This window comes from Arachis ipaensis, chromosome B10 (assembly GCF_000816755.2).
Source record: "Arachis ipaensis cultivar K30076 chromosome B10, Araip1.1, whole genome shotgun sequence".
In the NCBI taxonomy this organism is placed as follows: Eukaryota; Viridiplantae; Streptophyta; class Magnoliopsida; order Fabales; family Fabaceae; genus Arachis; species Arachis ipaensis.
The window spans coordinates 105,236,516-105,256,887 of record NC_029794.2 but is presented as its reverse complement, the minus strand read 5'-3'; the positions used below and the strand labels follow the sequence as shown (position 1 = coordinate 105,256,887).

General features: G+C 36.2%; 1 protein-coding gene across 4 annotated transcripts; it reads right to left on the bottom strand.

Annotated features, from left to right (window-relative positions):
- Positions 2,464-5,886, bottom strand: LOC107623989 (probable serine/threonine-protein kinase WNK7). 4 transcript variants are annotated; one of them, XM_016326407.2, is made up of 8 exons: positions 5,642-5,886; positions 5,275-5,411; positions 5,133-5,170; positions 4,705-4,932; positions 4,390-4,610; positions 4,050-4,207; positions 3,510-3,948; positions 2,464-3,426 (listed from the first exon to the last, which is right to left on the bottom strand). In XM_016326407.2, the coding sequence occupies exons 2-8, from the start codon at positions 5,368-5,370 to the stop codon at positions 2,642-2,644; spliced, it is 1,965 nt and encodes a 654-aa protein (XP_016181893.1). In that variant the 5' UTR covers positions 5,371-5,411; positions 5,642-5,886; the 3' UTR covers positions 2,464-2,641. The 4 variants fall into 4 exon arrangements, with proteins under 4 accessions (XP_016181893.1, XP_020968871.1, XP_020968872.1 ...); XM_021113212.1 differs by having other exon boundaries at positions 5,275-5,389; XM_021113213.1 differs by lacking the exon at positions 5,133-5,170.

Genomic DNA, 20,372 nt, shown 5'->3' with positions numbered 1-20,372 from the left:
TTTTGTTATTATCTTAGGATTCTTAACACCCCTAAGCACTTCTGCCATCTGCACTACAACAAAGAAAGCGGAAACAAAATATGGTTGATTCATAAATCCCACATTGATTTTGACCTTATTAAGAATATCTTCAACTATTCTTGTCACCTGATAATGTTCACCTCGTTGATTAACATGCATCCTGGCTAACACTTCATCTGCATTTTGACCATGCCGAACTACATGATTCACATCTCCACCAAGATTTATATTATCATCTCTATTCCTAAGAGTATTCCCCAAATCTTCTGGATCCACTTCTCCATTTCGACGACCACCTTCATCATAATCAACTATTCGAGCAATTCGTTCCACTTGTCTAGCCAAATACTTGAATTTTGTTTCATGATCAGCTATCATGGGGTTCAAGATGGTGTATTCAGGATGGTGTATTGGTGATTGATTATTAACCGCTCCCTATGCATTTTCAAATCTAATTGGAGGCACATAACCACTCATGGGTGGAGTGTAACCAGGAAAAAGACCAAAAGGAGGCTATCCAGCGGTTATAGGCAGTTGTGTTTGTGTTGGAGAAGTTCGTGGGCATTGATTGCGCCCATTATTCCCCAAAGATAGATTAATAACTGTCATATTTTTCCCAGACCCAACTCCTGGGTTTTGGTTGCGACTTTCTATATGTGACGCTAATTCTACAATAGTTTGAGCAACTACTACAGGAATATGATTATTTGTAGATGATCCAACATTAACATTAAAAATTTTGTGTCATACATACAATTTTTTCACTTCTAAGATGCATAAACTAAATCATTACCAAATTTCTGACACACTTTTCAAAATTGTCCCACCGGACGTGTCATTTTGTTATGCAGATTTTTAATAAAATTTGGGTTGGTTCGATATCTAGTGATCTGGGAGCGAAATCTACTCATATTTATGCGTACCAGTTTTGAGTTTTGCACCAAAGATTCTATTTCTTGATCGAAAAGACAATGAAAAACTTGAAATGTAAAAGAATATAAATGACTTCAAATTAAAGAAAAGCAATAAAATACCTTCAACAAAGTCGAAGGACTTTGAATTCAAATACAATGCAGAAAATGTTAAAGGAAGAACAAGAAAAACTTTGCAAAAGAAAGTAAATTTGCAGGAAAGGAAAAATTACAAGGAATCTAAAAGGAATTTAAAAGAGACATGGAAGGAATCCGATAGAAAAGAAAACTCTGAGCAAGATCAAAAAGTCTTTGGAGATGTGAAATTACAAGAGTCTTTTTCTGAAAATGAATTCCAACTTTTACTCCTTCCAACTCTGTCTATTTATATCCCTTTTCAACCACTCCAATTCCATCACGTCCTCCATATGATAGAAAACTTAAGTGTAACTGTTCCTGCCATATAAATGATGGACTAACCATCTTCAACTGCTTTTAACATTTAAAACTTTTCACTTGCTTCGATTATGGAATCGATGCTTTGATCACGAACACATGTCCTCGACAAACATTTTCGATCTGTCCACCTTACTTGTTGATAACCTCTCTTCGATGAACTAAAAAAAAAACCCTTCTCGATAATATTCAAACAATATTCTCGATATGCTCATCGTTAATTTGAATTATTTGTTGACCATTAGGAGGACAGAACAATCCCTGGCAATGAGGACTATAGTCTCTGATGGCTTTCTTCTTCCTCCTCTTCTCCGCCGCCATTACCGTCTCTTCATCTCAGAAATCATTCAGACCAAAAGCATTGGTCATCCTAGTGACTACTGCGACAAAAACTATGTCTCCTCCACCTATTTCCCGTCCCTGTGGCTTCGCCCAATGCTCCCTCACCAGCTTCACCTCCTGTGGCACTTGCAATGACCCTCCTTGCCTAGGATGCAACAACAACACCTGTGACCTCATACCAAACAACACCATCACCCACACCACCACTGGTGGTGAGCTCGCCAAAGACGCCGTGTCCATACAATCCACTAACGGCTTCAACCCAAGTCAAAATGTCACCGTTTTGTGCTTCCTCTTCTCCTGCGCTCCCACTTTCCTCCTCAAATTGGATTGTCCTTCGTTCCTTTCTTCCCACTGCAACCACCCTCTGTTTTGGATTTCTCTGTTATAGTCGTTGACAGAGACAACACCGTGTGTGAAAACGATGACATCACTGTGTGCTTTTGGTTTGAATTATTTCTGAGCTGAAGAGACGGTGATAGTGGCGGAGAAGAAGAGGAAGAAAAAAGCTACTAGAGACTATTTTATCCTCCATTAGTGAGTCACGACAAAAAATAGATTGAAAACTGTTTTGTCCAACGGAAAAAAAAATTTATTTGTATATTTATTTTTCTTAGAGACTAAAATATCCACTTTTAAAATATTTGGGGGACTGATTTCACTAAATACTCAAATAAAGTTAAGTTTCCACAGTTAAGTTATTATTGGATTCAACCATGTTTGGATTCAATCATATTATAGCACATTTTAGCACGGTGTTAGCGATTATTATTAATCAATGATAAGACTAATAAGTGAATTAGTTTCATACAGAACGTACTATTTACACTTGTAACCTCCAAGGAAGGAAAAAGAATGACGAGACACAAACGTTAACTATAAAAAAGGATTAGTGAACTCTGAAGTGATTTCTATAATGGCATCTTTTGCGCCAGCCTCCTCCTAGTTTCCATTATGGCAAGGTATCTCCTTTCTGATAAATCTTTAATTGCATCTTGGTATTGCTGTTCAACCTTTGCTAACTCTATTCTTAACTCATCCTGAGGTTCAGACACGGAAGAAACATTGGGGGGATGAGTGGAGGAGGAGTTCATCATACCATCACTTTCCATGTCATGTGATACCTCAGTTTCATAATCAAACGAGGATTGACTACCTCCGATCGTCCTAGTAAGACCCAAGTCTGCAAATTCTGAGTTAGCAGACACCAATGAAGCCAATGAAACCATGGACAAATTCTTGCCGGCTAAGTTAGACGTTGCAGAAGTATACGACATCTCTGAACGCAAATCATCTGCCATTGTTCCTTCTTGAAGACCAATGCTTGCTTGAGACCATGCCTTGTGAAAAGTTGTATTCTCATTGTTTCCTCTTTGTGCTGACCTTGAAATCAATGTTGTACCTGCATTTTTATTTGCAGTTTGGCTACCACCTTCCGAACTATTTTTGAACATTGAAAACCCAGAGCTGTTCTGTTGGCTCGAGTGTGTCCATCTAACATTTGGAGAAGCCAGATGATCAACCGGTACACAAGGTTTCCAATCAGGAACCAAAGTCATCAATAACAAGTCAATTATCTCAGCTATGAATTTAACATTCTGCTGAGCAAGATCAAGTTGCTCAACCATTTCCGTTGAAACTGAGATGGCTGTATCACTGCTGAGGTAAAATATGAAATGGATATTTCTTGCCCGCCCTGCATGCATGAGTACATAATTTTCTACCATTAAACTATGGAAACAGTTGTTAGGAGTAGAATAAGCTACTAGTTATACTAACCACTCTGATCAGCTATTCGGAGAACTAAAGACACCGAGTTCTCATCATTTTCTTCGCCTCTCAGAAAGAAAATATCACTTCCCTTCTGCCTTCGTATCTCAACACATGGAGAAGGTGTTCCATCATCACCATTATTATTATAAAATACAGCAGTCACTGGTAGCTCATTGGTACCACCAGGATCCATGGGAATGGATCCTATTCGTGCACTAGCAGGACCTTCTGACATCAGGCAACGATTTTCAAAGGCTCCAAATTTGGGAAGAACAATATCTGGTAATGGAAGAGGACGATTTGTTACTGAACCATTGGCTTGGAGAAAAGGATCCATGAGAAGCTCCTTAGCTGACAATCTTTGAGATGCAGGGACAAGACATTTCTCAATAAATGATTTTACATCTGGATCTTTGACTTTAGAAAGACCAAAGGGCTTTACACCCTGCAGTATTAATGTGTATATGTATCCATTACATGACAAAAAATTTCCTAAACTACTCTAAAGAAGAAGAAAATAAATATATAATCAATAATTGTACTGACAGTTGAAACTTTCTTGAATATCTGAGCTGAATTTCTACATTCACTGTAAGGATACTCAGAAGTCACCAACTCAAGCATGCACATCCCGAAAGAATATATGTCAACTAGCTCATTGTAACTTTCATCATACAGTTCAGGTGCCATAAACTCCGGAGTTCCTACCAAGGTTAATTAAGTGTAAATACAAACTGAATCTGAATTAGAAAAAAAAAGATTCCCCTGGTACTTTTAAAGCTATGAGATGGTAGAACTTACTGAGCACTTTTCTTACTGCTTCAACAATACAAAGGATGAAAATAAATTAACAGGAAACAAAAATTGCAGATTAACACAAACATACCAATTACGCTCTTAGCATTACCCTCTTTCAAGAGAGTTGCTAATCCCAGATCTCCAATTTTCACTTCTCCTTGGTGACCGTTTATAAATATATTATCACATTTCAGGTCCCTATGTATAATTGGAGGGCTGTGATTATGGAGGTAGCTTAAACCCATTAAAATTTGTCTGGCCCATCCCTTAATAGCCTTAATGTTGATCTTCTTGTGTCTCTTACAATACCTAAATCAAACATCAAATCCACTAACACAAAGGTTGATTTCACAATAAAAGGTAAAACCATATTATATACATCAACAGAGGATAAGGAACTTACTGTCTGAGGCTCCCCGAGGTGAAAAGCTCTGTAATCATGTTAACTGTCCTGTGTTTGTCGTCAATCCAAGAATTGTAGAACCTTACTATGTTATTGTGTTTCAATGACCTCAAGAGATGCACCTCCGAGTACAGCCTCTCTAAGTCATCTGGTGACTGTAGTACTTCATCAATCCGAACCTGGCTCCAAGCAACTTCGAGTCCATTGACTTCATCAAATGCCCTGTAACTGATGGACCGCAAATTAAGGAAAACAAAACTTCTCATACGATAAAACTCATCTGAATCCTAGCTACAAGATGCACTACATTGGTATCCTAACTTCTAAATTGGCTTGGAATTCAAAATGCATTTATATTTTGAATAAGAAAAACATTAAATATAGAAGTAAAATAATCAAATAAAACCAGAATGAAGAAGAAAGAATACACAGTCTTGAAAGCTCCTTTGCCGATCATTTCTTTATACTGTTGTAAACATCGAAAACAGCATTAGCTCAATGCATGAGAGGCCACGTTTTGTCCAATAGAAAAAAAGAAATGATAATGAAGAATACAGAGAATTGCATTACCTTAATGTAGCGACCGGTAGGATCAATTTCAAGCACATCGGGATCAAGAGGCTCTAGATGCCCTGCACCTTCGTCTGAGCTTGATGTTCCCACCATAATCTACACCTACACCCTCCTACAAATTTATAATCCCTACCCTACATAAACATCAAAAGAACAATTTCCAATATATCAATTTTTAACAAATTGTAGCACACACATAGAAAGTTAGGGGAATGTCTCTAAAATCTACACAGAGAAAAGCAAAAAGCATGCATATAGATGGAGATGGGGTTAGCTGGGGAAATGCAATGCAATGCAATGATCGAAATCATAAAAAAAAAAAATAATAAAAAAAAAAAAGGAATGAAAACAGAAAACAGCGTACCGTAATGCAGGACCCTCTGAGCTTAATTTCTCAGGAGGAATTTCGTAGAGTTTAGAGAGAGAAAGGGGCATCAGATAGAGAGAGAAAATGGAACCCTAATCAGATAAGGGAGAGAAGGAGAAAGAAAAAAAGGAAAGGAAAATTGGGGAAGGGAAGGGAGTGTCGTGTGGTTTGGTGAGGTGTCGTACCCGATGAATCGCTTCTTACCAACACAGACGTCTCTCTCTCCCGCTCACTCTAAAAACGGATATAACTTCCCTAACGCACTCCCTCTATTTAATATTTATACCTTACCCCTCCAACCATTATGATTATTTGAACCAAATATTAATAGATATCAAAATAGAGTTTAATTTTTATATATTGATAATGTTTTTAAATGCAAAGGTGTATTGTTAAAAAATTAAAATTAATTAATTTTTAAATTTATTAAAAAATTATCTAAAAATGTAAATTTAATTAAATAATTATGTAAAATTTTTTACATTGTTAAAACATTAAAATAAAACTCATTAAAATATACTAAAAAGATATATCTATCTTTTAATATAAATCAGCATAGTCAAACAAAAACAAAACTTCAAACTAATTTTTTTTAGTTATATCTTTTTAAAACTTTGTTTTTTGCTTAATCTTTACTTATTATTAGTTCCCTAAAAAGATCGAAACAAGTTTTATCCATAAATTAATTTAATATATAAATTTAATTTTCATATCTTATCAGTGTAAATAAATTTTTTATATATATTCAATGATGTATGTCACATTACTTAAAATAACTAATTTTCAAAACTAATATTCAAAAAATTATCTAAATAGATAAATTTAATTAGATGTCTATGTAAATTTTTTTATATTGTTACTACATTAAAATTAAACTCTATATTATATATCAAATCATGCATCGCATAAAAAATGTAATAATTTCATATTCACTACTTAAATAAAAATTTCTTAGGTACTTTCAAAGCAATTCAAATTATGTTTCTTATACCATTTATAAGAAAAAAATAATTTAGTCGAAAAACAATGTAAATTATTGCATCTATGAAAATTACTTTAATCAAAACCCTATTGAAAAATAGATTAATTTTGGCCGTTACTTTTTTAAAAGTTATATGTTTATACTTCTAAATAATTACTATTCATTTTTTAGACAAATAGTAGATTTAAATTTTAAACCAAATTCTTCAACCGTGGAGAGTTAAGTTAGAGTGTATAAAGATTCTGAAGTTTAGATCAGAAAAAGAAGAGAGTGGAAGAGTTAGTTATGCAACAGGACATATGAATTGTAGTCCAAGTTAGTTAGAGTTGGTTATTAAGCTTTGTTAAATTGGTTAGGAGTTGTATAAGAAGTTTTGTATTCTATAGTTCAATTCTATAAGCTTGAATTCTCTATACCCTCTTTCTTTCTTTTTGTTCTCTCTTAAGTCTTCTGGTTCATTGAGCAAAGGTTTTGGTTTTTTTGCTATCAAAGCATGCTTTTCAGAATTCTATTATGGTATCTAGAGCTTGGGTATTGATTGATCCATGACATCTCCTTCTACTGATTTTGCAACCTCAACAAATATGACAATTAATAATTCAAATATCAGCATCAACAGTGTGTTGTCAACACAAATTCTTGCACAAAGGCCTTTTAATCTGATTCAAGATAAACTGAAAAAAAATAATCATAAGACTTGGGAACAGTAAGCACTTGCTATCATCAGAGGACAAAGATTGCAAGATCATCTGCACAAAGAAAAGATACCAAAGTAGTTTGACAATCACAAAAATCAAAGAGCTGGTATTGAATCTGATAAATCAACTCAATGAATTCAAGATGATCGAAATCTTATTTCATGGTTATTATCTTCAATTGATTCAAATTTCAAGCCAAAAATGGTAGGATGTATATACAGCTATCAAATTTGGGAGAGAATTGAAAGTTACTTTGTAGAATCCACAGAATTCTGGATTAAACAGTTGAAAGCTCAACTCAAGATTATCAAGAAACAAGGTCTTATAGCTTTTGACTACATCTTAAATATCAAGACCACCATAAATACTTTAGCTGTATTGGGGAAGCCTCTTAAACCTGAAAAATAGATTTAAGCTATTTTGGATGGACTGCCAGAAAAGTATCAAATGCTATTTACCACCATTAATGCAAAGCCAGAAATGTATACCTTATGTGAGGTAGAAACAATTCTTTTGACATATGATGACATGTTAGAGAAATATCAAAAATCTAAAATTGTTATGGTCTAAGCAAATCTGATGAATCACACCACATATCCCACCATACCCAACTTCAACAGGGTACTGGTGGTAGAAGAGGAAGAAGTGGAGGACGAATGCCTAGAAGAGGCAAAACCTTCTACACATTTCTAAGACCACAGTGTCAGGTATGTGGACGTAAAGGTCATATAGATTGGTGTTATTTTCACAGGTTCAATCAAGAAGTGCCTCCACTTACTCAATCTCAGATTCAATCAAGAACCAACAATTTTTCACAAATATCAGTGGCTCCTCAATCAAATTCAACTTTGATACTTCCTCTTCTTCCTCCTACAAATTTATTTCATAATCCTTCAGCATATCTGGCACCTTCATCAACCATATCTGATCCATCCCGGTACCTAGATTCAGGTGCCTCATATCATGTGACACCTGATCAAAATAACATGTTGACTACAGTAGAATACTGGTGCACGAAATTGTGATTACACTTTTCACAACTCCGCACAACTAACCAGCAAGTGCATTGGGTCGTCCAAGTAATACCTTACGTGAGTAAGGGTCGATCCCATGGAGATTGTCGGCTTGAAGCAAGCTATGGTTATTTTGTAAATCTTAGTCAGGAGATTAATGATAAGAGTGATTGTATTTATAAAAAATAAATAACATGAAATAAATAGTACTTGTGATTCAGTAATGAGAAACAGGCTGAGGTTCCGGAGATGCTCTGTCGTCTGAATCTCTGCTTTCCTACTGTCTTCTTCTCTAAACACGCATGGCTTCCTTCAATGGCGAGCTGTATGATCCTCTCGGATGAAAAATACCAGGTATGATCTCTGCACGGCTAATCAACAGTCAGATTTCTCGTCTCGGATGAAAAATACCATGTACAGCTACCGTACGGCTAATCATCTGTCGGTTCCCACTAGCGTCGGAATAGGACCCTTGTCCTTTTGCACACTATCACTGCGCCCAACATTCGCAGGTTTGAAGCTCGTCACAGTCATCCCTTCCCGGATCTTACTCAGAATACCACAGACAAGGTTTAGACTTTCTGGATCCCAGGAATGCTGCCAATTGGTTCTAGCCTATACCACGAAGATTCTAACCTCCGGACTCGGTCCGTGAATTAGAAACCCAAGTGATACGCACTCAAGCTGTCGCCCAATGACTACGTTGAGCTCAGATAGAACGGGAGTGGTTATCAGGCACGCATTCAGAGGTTGAGGATAATGATGAGTGTCACGGATCATCATAATCTCTATATTGAAGTACGAGTGAGTATCTTAGAACAGAATCAAGCATGATTGAATATAAAACAGTAGTAATTGCATTAATCCATTGAAACACAGCAGAAATCCTCACCCCCACCTATGGGGTTTGGAGACTCATGCCGTAGAAGATACAATATGAAGTGTAAAATGTCATGAGATGCTAAATGAATCTCTAAAAGTAGTTTTTATACTAAACTAGTAACTTAGGGTTACAGAAAATGAGTAAATAGGTGTAGATAGTGCAAAATTTCACTTCCGGGGCCCATTTGGTGAGTGTTTGGGCTGAGCTTTCAAGCTTCCACGTGCATATGCCTCCTATTGGAGTTAAACGCCACCCTGGGTGCCAAAATGGGCGTTTAATGCCGAAAAGTATGCCAGTTCTGGCGTTTTACGCCAGAAAGTTTTTGGCTGGCTTTTAACGCTAGTTTGGACCATTAAATCTCGGGCAAAGTATGGACTATTATATATTTCTGAAAAGCCCAAGATGTATACTTTCCAACGCAATTGAGCACGCGCCAATTGGGCTTCTGTAGCTCCAGAAAATCCATTTTGAGTGCAGGAGGGTTAGAATCCAACAGCATCTGTAGTCCTTTCTCAGCCTCTGAATCAGATTTTTGCTCAGGCCCCTCAATTTCAGCCAGAAAATATCTGAAATTATAGAAAAACACACAAACTCATAGTAAACCCCAGAAATGTGATTTTTGAATAAAAACTAATAAAAATATAATAAAAATTAACTAAAATATACTAAAAACTACCTAAAAACAATGCCAAAAAGGGTATAAATTATCCGCTCATCACAACACCAAACTTAAATTGTTCCTTGTCCCCAAGCAACTAAAAACAAAATAGGATAAAAAGAAGATAATATACAGTAAATTCCAAAAACATCATTGAAGATTAGTTTTAATTAGATGAGCGGGACTAGTGGCTTTTTGCTTCTGAACAGTTTTGGCATCTCACTTTATCGTGTGAAGTTCAGAATGATTGGCATCCATAGGAACTCAGAATTCAGATAGTGTTATTGATTCTCTTAGTTCAGTATGTTGATTCTTGAACACAGCTACTTTATGAGTCTTGGCCGTGACCCTAAGCATTTTGTTTTCCAGTATTACCACCGGATACATAAATGTCACAGACACATAACTGGGTGAACCTTTTTAGATTGTGACTCAGCGTTGCTAGAGTCCCCAGTTAGAGGTGCCCAGAGCTCTTAAGCACACTCTTTTTTTGCTTTGGACCACGACTTTAACCGCTCAGTCTCAAGCTTTTCACTCGACACCTTCACGCCACAAGCACATGGTTAGGGACAGCTTGGTTTAGCCGCTTAGGCCAAGATTTTATTCCTTTGGGCCCTCCTATCCATTAATGCTCAAAGCCTTGGATCCATTTTACCCTTGCCTTTTGGTTTAAAGGGTTATTGGCTTTTTCTGCTTGCTTTTTCTTTTTCTTTCTTTTTTTTTTCTTTATTTATTTTTTTCGCCACTTTTTTTCTTTTCTTTTTTTTTCTGCAAGCTTTTCACTGCTTTTTCTTGCTTCAAGAATCAATTTTATGATTTTTCATATTATCAAATAACATTTCTCCTTTTTCATTATTCTTTCAAGAGCCAACAATTTTAACATTCATAAACAACAAATTCAAAAATATGCATTGTTCAAGCATTCATCCAGAAAACAAAAAGTATTGCCACCACATCAAAATAATTAAACTAATTTCAAGATAGAATTCGAAATTCATGCATTTCTTCTCTTTTGCAATTAAAAACATTTTTCATTTAAGAAAGGTGAAGGATTCATAGGACATTCATAGCTTTAAGACATAGACACTAGACACTAATGATCATGTAATAAAGACACAAACATAGACAAAACATAAATCATAGAATTCGAAAAACAAAAAAATAAGAACAAGAAAATTAAAGAACGGGTCCACCTTAGTGATGGTAGCTAGTTCTTCTTCTTGAAGATCCCATGGAGTGCTTTAGCTCCTCAATATCTCTTCCTTGCCTTTGTTGCTCCTCTTTCATGGCCTTTTGGTCCTTTCTGATTTTATGGAGTGCTCTTGTTGAGGTCCATGAGTGGGCTCTCTTGTTTGCTCCATCCTCTTTCTAGTGATGGGATTTTGAGATGAATCTCTCCATCTCTCATGACTCGGAGTTGAAAGTAACTGCCTTCCCTTTCCTCTTTCTAGAGGTTTCTCTGGTCTTAGGTGCCATTAGTGGTTATGGAAAGCAAAAAGCTGAGCTTTTCCACACCAAACTTAAAAGCTTTGCTCGTCCTCGAGCAAAATAAGATAGAAGGGAGTAGAAGAAGAATGATGCAATTAATTTTGAAAACTTATTACTGTATACAAGAAAAATTAAGAAGATTTGAAAAGAATTTGAAAAGATATGTAAGTTTTAAAAACGTTTTGGAAGGAATTGAAAAGAATTAAAAACAGAATTAAAAAAAGAATTGGAAAGATTATTAATTTTTGAAAATAGAAATTGAAAGATGAAAGTTTAAAATATGTTTGATGCAAAAAATTATGAATTAAAACAGGAAAAATTGAAAAAAAATCGAATTGGAAACAAAATTACCTCCCTTGTGTCATCGTGGTGTTAAACGCCCAGAATGCTATCTATTCTGGCGTTTAACGCCCACTTGTCTGCCTATTTGGGCGTTTAACGCCCAGCCAGATACCCTGGCTGGCGTTAAACGCCAGGAATCCTTCTTTACTGGGCGTTTTTCTAAACACCCAGAATGCTGCCTGCATGGGCGTTAAACGCCCATTCTGCTATCCTTACTGGCGTTTAAACGCCAGTAAGCCTGTCTTCCAGGGTGTGCTATTTTTAATGCTATTTTTTATTCCACTTTAATTCTACAGCTGTTTTTGTGACTCCACATGATCATCAACCTAAAGAAAACATAAACTAACAATGGAGAATGAAATGAAAAATTAATTATCATGGATAAATAAGATTGGGTTGCCTCCCAATAAGTGCTTCTTTACTGTCTTTAGCTGGACTTTTACTGAGCTTTTAATTTAGTCTCAGTTTTGAGCATTCTTGCTCAACATTGCCTGCAAGATAATGTTTGTGCTTACTGTACCCTTTGGGTATGAATCTCACAGCTTTATAGTTTGCAATATCTGCAAACCAAGGTACTTCCTGAATGGCAAAGAGTTGCTCATCCGGGAAGGTTTCAGAGATCTCAGTAGGAGGAGGGACGCCTCTGCTACTGGTTCTATCCGGGACAGGTGATCAGCTACTTGCTTCTCTGTCCCCTTTCTGTCTCTTATTTCTATAACAAACTCTTGCAAAAGCAATATCCATCTTATGAGTCTGGATTTTGAATCCTGCTTTGTGAGGAGATATTTTAGAGCAGCATGGTCAGTGTACACAATCACTTTTGATCCCACTAAATAAGATTTGAACTTGTCAATGGCATAAACAACTGCAAGCAACTCCTTTTCTATGGTTGTGTAATTCTTCTGTGCGTCATTCAAAACACGGCTAGCATAGTAAATGATGTGCAGAAGCTTGTTATGCCCCTATCCCAATACTGCACCAATGGCATAGTCCTTGGCATCACACATTAGTTCGAATGGTAATGTCCAGTCTGGTGCAGAAATGACTGGTGCTGTGACCAGCTTAGCTTTCAGAGTCTCAAACGCCTGCAGACACTCTGTGTCAAAGACAAATGGTGTGTCAGCAGCTAGCAGATTGCTCAGAGGTTTTGCAATTTTTGAAAAATCCTTTATAAACCTCCTATAGAATCCTGCATGCCCCAGAAAGCTTCTGATTGCCTTAACATTAGCAGGTAGTGGTAATTTTTCAATTACCTCTACCTTAGCTTGATCCACCTCTATTCCTTTGTTCGAAATTTTGTGCCCAAGGACAATTCCTTCAGTCACCATAAAGTGACATTTCTCCCAGTTTAAAACTAGGTTAGTCTCTTGGCACCTTTTTAGAACAAGTGCTAGATGGTCAAGACAGGAGCTAAATGAGTCTCCAAATACTGAGAAGTCATCCATGAAGACTTTCAGAAATTTCTCTACCATATCAGAGAAGATAGAGAGCATGCACCTCTGAAAAGTTACAGGTGCATTACACAGACCAAATGACATCCTTCTGTAGGCAAACACTCCAGATGGACATGTGAATGCTGTTTTCTCTTGGTCCTAAGGATCTACTGCAATTTGGTTGTAACCTGAATAGCCATCCAAAAAGCAGTAGTATTCATGGCCTGCTAGTCTCTCTAGCATCTGGTCTATGAATGGTAAAGGAAAATGATCCTTCCTGGTGGCTGTATTGAGCCTTCTGTAGTCAATACACATACGCCACCCTGTAACTGTTCTTGTAGGAACCAGTTCATTCTTTTCATTATGAACCACTGTCATTCTTTCCTTCTTAGGGACAACATGGACAGGGCTCACCCAGGGGCTATCAGAAATAGGATAAATAATCCCAGCCTCTGGTAACTTAGTGACCTCTTTCTGCACCACCTCCTTCATGGCGGGATTTAGCCGCCTCTGTGGTTGAACCACTGGCTTAGCTTCATCCTCCAATAGGATCTTGTGCATGCATCTGGCTGGACTAATGCCCTTAAGATCACTTATGGACCACCCAAGAGCTGTTTTGTGTGTCCTTAGCACCTGAATTAGTGCGTTCTCTTCCTGTGGCTCTAAAGCAGAGCTTATGATCACGGGAAAAGTGTCATTTTCTCCCAGAAATGCATATTTTAGGGATGGTGGTAGTGGTTTGAGCTCGGGTTTAGGTGGCTTCTCCTCTTCCTGAGGAGTCTTCAGAGGTTCTTCTGTTTTCTCTAGTTCCTCCATATCAGGCGGAACATCTTTAAAAATGTCCTCTAGCTCTGATTCAAGACTCTCAGTCATATTGACCTCTTCCACCAGGGAGTCAATAATATCAACGCTCAGGCAGTCTTTTGATGTGTTTGGATGCTGCATAGCTTTGACAACATTCAACTTAAACTCATCCTCATTGACTCTCAGGGTTATCTCCCCTTTTTGGACGTCAATGAGGGTTCGTCCAGTTGCTAGGAAAGGTCTTTCTAGAATGAGAGTTGCACTCTTGTGATCCTCCATTTTCAGCACTACAAAGTCAGTAGGGAAGGCAAATGGCCCAATCTTGACAATCATGTCCTCAATTATGCCTGACGGGATTTTAATAGAGCCATCAGCAAGTTGGAGGCATATCCGGGTTGGTTTAACTTCATCAGTCAAACCAAGCTTTTTGATAGTGGATGCAGGTATTAGGTTGATACTTGCCCCAAGATCACATAGAGCTGTCTTGGTACAATCATCCTCTAATGTGCATGGTATCATAAAGCTTCCGGAATCTTTAAGCTTCTCTGGTAAGCTTTTTAGAATGACTGCACTGCATTCTTCAGTGAGGAAAAATTTTTCAGTTTCTCTCCAATCCTTCTTATGACTTACGATATCTTTCATGAACTTAGCATAAGAGGGTATTTGCTCAAGTGCCTCTGCAAACGAAATCTTTATTTCAAGAGTCCTGAGATAGTCTGCAAAGCGGGAAAATTGTTTGTCCTGTTCTGCTTGGCAAAGTTTCTGAGGATAAGGCATCATGGCTTTATATTCTTCAACCTTAATTACTGTAGGTTTACTTCCTATAGAAGTGGTTAGAGAGGCCTGCCTAAGGGGGTTGTTATCAGCACTTGCAGGTGTCTGATCCCTCATTGGCATTTGAATGCCAGAGTTGGGTGCTGTATGGGCATTTAACGCCAGATTGCCACCCTTTTCTGGCATTTGGACGCCAGACTTGGCTATCCACTGGGCGTTCAACACCAATTTCTTACCCTTTTCTGGCATTTGAACGCCAGAATCCTTCCTCTCTGGGCTCTTACTGTCCTCAGAGAGATTTTGGGTAGTGGTTTGGTCATCCTCTGTCAGCTGCTCCTTTCTTGGCTTTCTGCTGCCTTGAGTTAAAACATTCAATGTCTTCCCACTCCTTAAATGAACAGCTTGGCGCTCTTCTGTTATCTATTTAGATAACTTCTGTCTTGTCTGATTCAATTGTGCTTCCATATTCTTGTTAGCCTTTTCAGTGTCTTGTAGCATCTCTTTAAATTCTGCTAACTATTTTGTTATAAAAAGTAATTGCTGAGCAACTTGTTCTGGAGGACTAAGTTCAGTGGATACTGCTTTAGCCTCTTCTTTCATGGAGGACTCACAACTTAAGTACAGGTGCTGATTTCTAGCAACTGTATCAATGAGCTCTTGAGCGTCTTCAATTTTCTTCCTCATGTGTATAGATCCACTAGCTGAGTGGTCTAGAGACATCTGGGCCTTTTCTGTAAGCCCATAGTAAAAGATGTCTAACTGCACCCATTCTGAAAATATTTCAGAGGGGCATTTCCTTAGCATCCCTCTATACCTCTCCCAGGCATTATAAAGAGATTCATTATCCTTTTGTTTAAAGCCTTGGATGTCCAGCTTTAGCTGTGTCATCCTTTTTGGAGGGAAATATTGATTCAGGAATTTGTTTGATAATTGTTTCCATGTTCTTATGCTTGCTATGGGTTAGTTATTTAACCACCTCTTAGCTTGATCTTTTACAGCAAATGGAAACAGTAATAATCTGTAGACATCCTGATCCACTTTCTTATCACGTACTGTGTCAGCAATTTATAAGAATTGTGCCAGAAACTCAGTAGGTTCTTCTTGAGGAAGACCAGAATACTGGCAATTTTGCTGCACCATGATAATGAGCTGAGGGTTTAGCTCAAAATGGCTGGCTCTGATGGGGGGTATACAGATACTACTCCCATATGAAGCAGTAGTGGGGTTAGCATATGACCCCAGAGTCCTTCTGGACTGTTCATTTCCACTTAGGTCCATGATGGAGAAAGGGAAGTGATTTGGATTGTAAAATGAAAATTTTCTCTCTTTTTTTTTTAAAAAATGAAATTAAAAGAGAATAAAATAAAATAAATAAAAGTTTGAATATAAGTTCGAAAATTAGAAGAAAAAGAAATAAAAGAAAATTGAAAACTAAATTAATTAATTAATTAAAAAGATTTGAAAAAGATTGGGTGAGGATTTTCGAAAAATGAAGAGAGAGAAATTGGTTAGAAAGTTTTGAAAAAGATATGTCTTAAAATTAAAGATACTTGTAAGAAAATAAATAAAAGAAAAGTTTTGAAAAAGATTTGATTTTAAGATTTGAGATTAGAAAAGATAAGATAAGTTAGGTAAAAGAAGATAAGGAATTTAAATTAAAAAATTTTGAAATTTAAAATTTAAATTTTGAATTTTGAAAAAGTCAACAATATAAGATAAAGATTTTGAAAAAGATATGATTTTTTTGAAAAAGATTTGAATTTTGAAATTTTAAAACTGAGATAAGATAAAATAAAAATTTTTAAAATAAAAATAAGAATTTTTAAAAGTAAAATTCAAAAATTCAATTAAAATAAAGAGAAAAGATATTTTTGAATTTAATGAGGAAAGAGAAAAACAATAAAATGACACCAAACTTAGAATTTTTAGATCAAAACAAAGAAAACAAACAAGAAAACTTTGAATGTCAAGATGAACACCAAGAACACCTTGAAGATCAAGATGAACACCAAGAACAAATTTTGGAAATCTTTAAGAAAATAAAAATACAAAGGACACCAAGCTTAAAAATTTTTATACTTTGGACACTAATGATTCAAAATTGCACAAGAAAAACAAGGAAAGACATAAAACAAGAAAAACTAAAGATCAAACAAGAAAAATAAACAAGAACAACTTGAAGATTAAGAAAGAACAAGGAACATATAATTAAAAATATAAAGAAAAATAAAAAAAACATGCAATTGACACCAAACTTAAAACATGAAACTAAACTCAAACAAAAGACTCAATTATTAGTTTTTTTTATTTATATAGAAAATTTTGAAAAAAAAAACTAGAAAAAGGAAAACAAGGATTTTAAAATTTTAACCAAAAACAATAATAGAAGACGCAATTTTAGTGACTCTAAATCAAAAAGATAATTTTTTTCCTAATCTAAGCAACAAAATAAACAGTCAGTTGTCCAAACTCGAACAATCCCCGGCAACGGCGCCAAAAACTTGGTGCACAAAATTGTGATTACACTTTTTACAACTCCGCACAACTAACCAGCAAGTGTATTGGGTCGTTCAAGTAATACCTTACGTGAGTAAGGGTCGATCCCACAGAGATTGTCGGCTTGAAGCAAGCTATGGTTATTTTGTAATCTTAGTCAGGAGATTAATGATAAGAGTGATTGTATTTATGAAAAATAAATAACACGAAATAAATAGTACTTGTGATTCAGTAATGAGAAACAGGCTGAGGTTCCGGAGATGCTCTGTCGTCTGAATCTCTACTTTCCTACTGTCTTCTTCTCCAAACACGCATGGCTTCCTTCAATGGCAAGCTGTATGATCCTCTCGGATGAAAAATATCAGGTACGATCTCTGCACGGCTAATCAACTGTCGAATTTCTTGTCTCGGATGAAAAATACCATGTACAGCTACCGCACGGCTAATCATCTGTCGGTTCCCACTAGCGTCGGAATAGGACCCTTGTCCTTTTGCACACTATCACTGCGCCCAACATTCGCAGGTTTGAAGCTCGTCACAGTCATCCCTTCCCAGATCCTACTCGGAATACCACAGACAAGGTTTAAACTTTCCGGATCCCAGGAATGCTACCAATTGGTTCTAGCCTATACCACGAAGGTTCTAACCTCCGGACTCGGTCCGTGGATTAGAAACCCAAGAGATACGCACTCAAGCTGTCGCCCAATGACTACGTTGAGCTCAGATAGAATGGGAGTGGTTGTCAAGCACGCGTTCAGAGGTTGAGGATAATGATGAGTGTCACGGATCATCATATTCTCTATATTGAAGTACGAGTGAGTATCTTAGAACAGAATCAAGCGTGATTGAATAGAAAACAGTAGTAATTGCATTAATCCATTGAAACACAGCAGAGCTCCTCACCCCCACCTATGGGGTTTAGAGACTCATGCTGTAGAAGATACAATATGAAGTGTAAAATATCATGAGGTGCTAAATGAATCTCTAAAAGTAGTTTTTACACTAAACTAGTAACTTAGGGTTACAGAAAATGAGTAACTAGGTGTAGAAAGTGCAAAATTCTACTTCCGGGGCCCACTTGGTGAGTGTTTGGGCTGAGCTTTCAAGCTTCCACGTGCATATGCCTCCTATTGGAGTTAAACGCCACCTTGGGTTCCAAAATGGGTGTTTAACGCCGAAAAGTATGCCAATTCTGGCGTTTTACGCCAGAAAGTTTTTGGCTGGATTTTAACGCTAGTTTGGGCCATCAAATCTCAAGCAAAGTATGGACTATTATATATTTCTGGAAAGCCCAAGATGTCTACTTTCCAATGCAATTAAGAGCGTGCCAATTGGGCTTCTGTACCTTCAGAAAATCCATTTCGAGTGCCGGAGGGTCAGAATTCAACAGCATCTGCAGTCCTTTCTCAGCATCTGAATCAGATTTTTGCTCAGGTCCCTCAATTTCAGCCAGAAAATACCTAAATTACAGAAATATATACAAACTCATAGTAAAGCCCAGAAATGTGATTTTTGAATAAAAACTAATAAAAATATAATAAAAAGTAACTAAAATATACTAAAAACTACCTAAAAACAATGCCAAAAAGGGTATAAATTATCTGCCCATCAAATACCATGAGCCAGATTAGGTTTAGATTGGTAATGGTGAAGGTATTTTCCTTCAACATATAAGCAATGCTTTACTCTATTCTATACACACTCTAAAGGATGATTTTCTTTGCAAAAATGAATTCATAGTCCTGAAAATCACCAAGAACTTAATGAGTGTATCAAAGTTTGCTGAAGATAATAAGGTTTACTTTCAGTTTTATGCATCATACAATGTTATTAAATGTGAATTTACTCATAAAGTTCTTCTGCAGGGTTATAGGAATGGTGGATTATACAAATTCATTAACATTACTGTTCCATAAGCTAATCCTGGGAATCTATCTCCATCCTTACCTTCTATACATTACTTTTTCTTTGATTTGTGGCATCAGAGATTAGGAAATTCTGCTTATAATACTATAAAATTGATCTTATCAGAATGTAATATCAAACTTCAAGAATCTAATATAGATTCAGACGTATCTCTTAAATTGTGTGAAAATTGCACTAAAGCAAAAATACATAAAATTCCTTTTTATGTCTCTTTACTGAATTTACTGCTACCTTACAAACTTGTATACTCAAATGTTTAGGGACCAGCTCCCATCATCTCTCATTTAGGATAGAGATATTATGTGACATTCATAGATGCCTTTACTAGATATAGCTGTACTTTTTTACTTACTATTAAATCACAAGTCTATAAGGCTTTTAGATAATACAAAGCATATATTGAGAACTTAACAAATTGCAAGATAAAAGAACTACAAACTAATAATGGAACTAAATACACCTCTCACCAATTCTCTGAATACTTGATAGAGGAAGGCATCCATCATGGATTCTCATGCTCTAATACACCAGAACAAAATGACTTGGTTGAAAGAAAGCATAGACACTTAAATTGAGATGAGTCTAGCTATGCTTTCCATAGCCAAAATGCTATTGATTTATTGTGATGAGGTTGTGATGATTGCTACCTTTCTAATTAATCAATTACCATAAAATTATTGTCAAATAAATCTCACAAAAACCAAATTATACTATGTTAAGAGTTTTTGGCAGTGCTTGTTACCCTTGACTTAGACCTTACAATAAACACAAACTAGAAAGTAGGTCACATAAATGTGTTTTTATTGGATATTCCTTATATTACAAGGGTTATAAATGTTTACCACCTAATGGTAAGGTTTATATGTCGAGACATGTAAAATTTAATGAGTCTTTTTTTTTTCTATCATAAATTATTTACTGCATCATCTCATTAAATTATTGACAAGTCTGATCGGTTAATTATGATTATGCTCCTCTTTTCTCTAATACATCTTTTTCTTCAACCACATTACCACTTAGTTTAGCTCAGACTGTTTCTTCACAGACAAAAAATCAAACAGATCACTCTTCACAAGTTTCACATATCTCTCCTACTCCAGACACTCAGAGAGAAATTTCTCTTAATGTAATAAGACCACAGCATAATCAATCTCTGCAGTCTATTGATATTACTATTCCTATGCCTCAAGAGGCTAAAGTTATAGGTTGTAAGTTGGTATTTACTATTAAG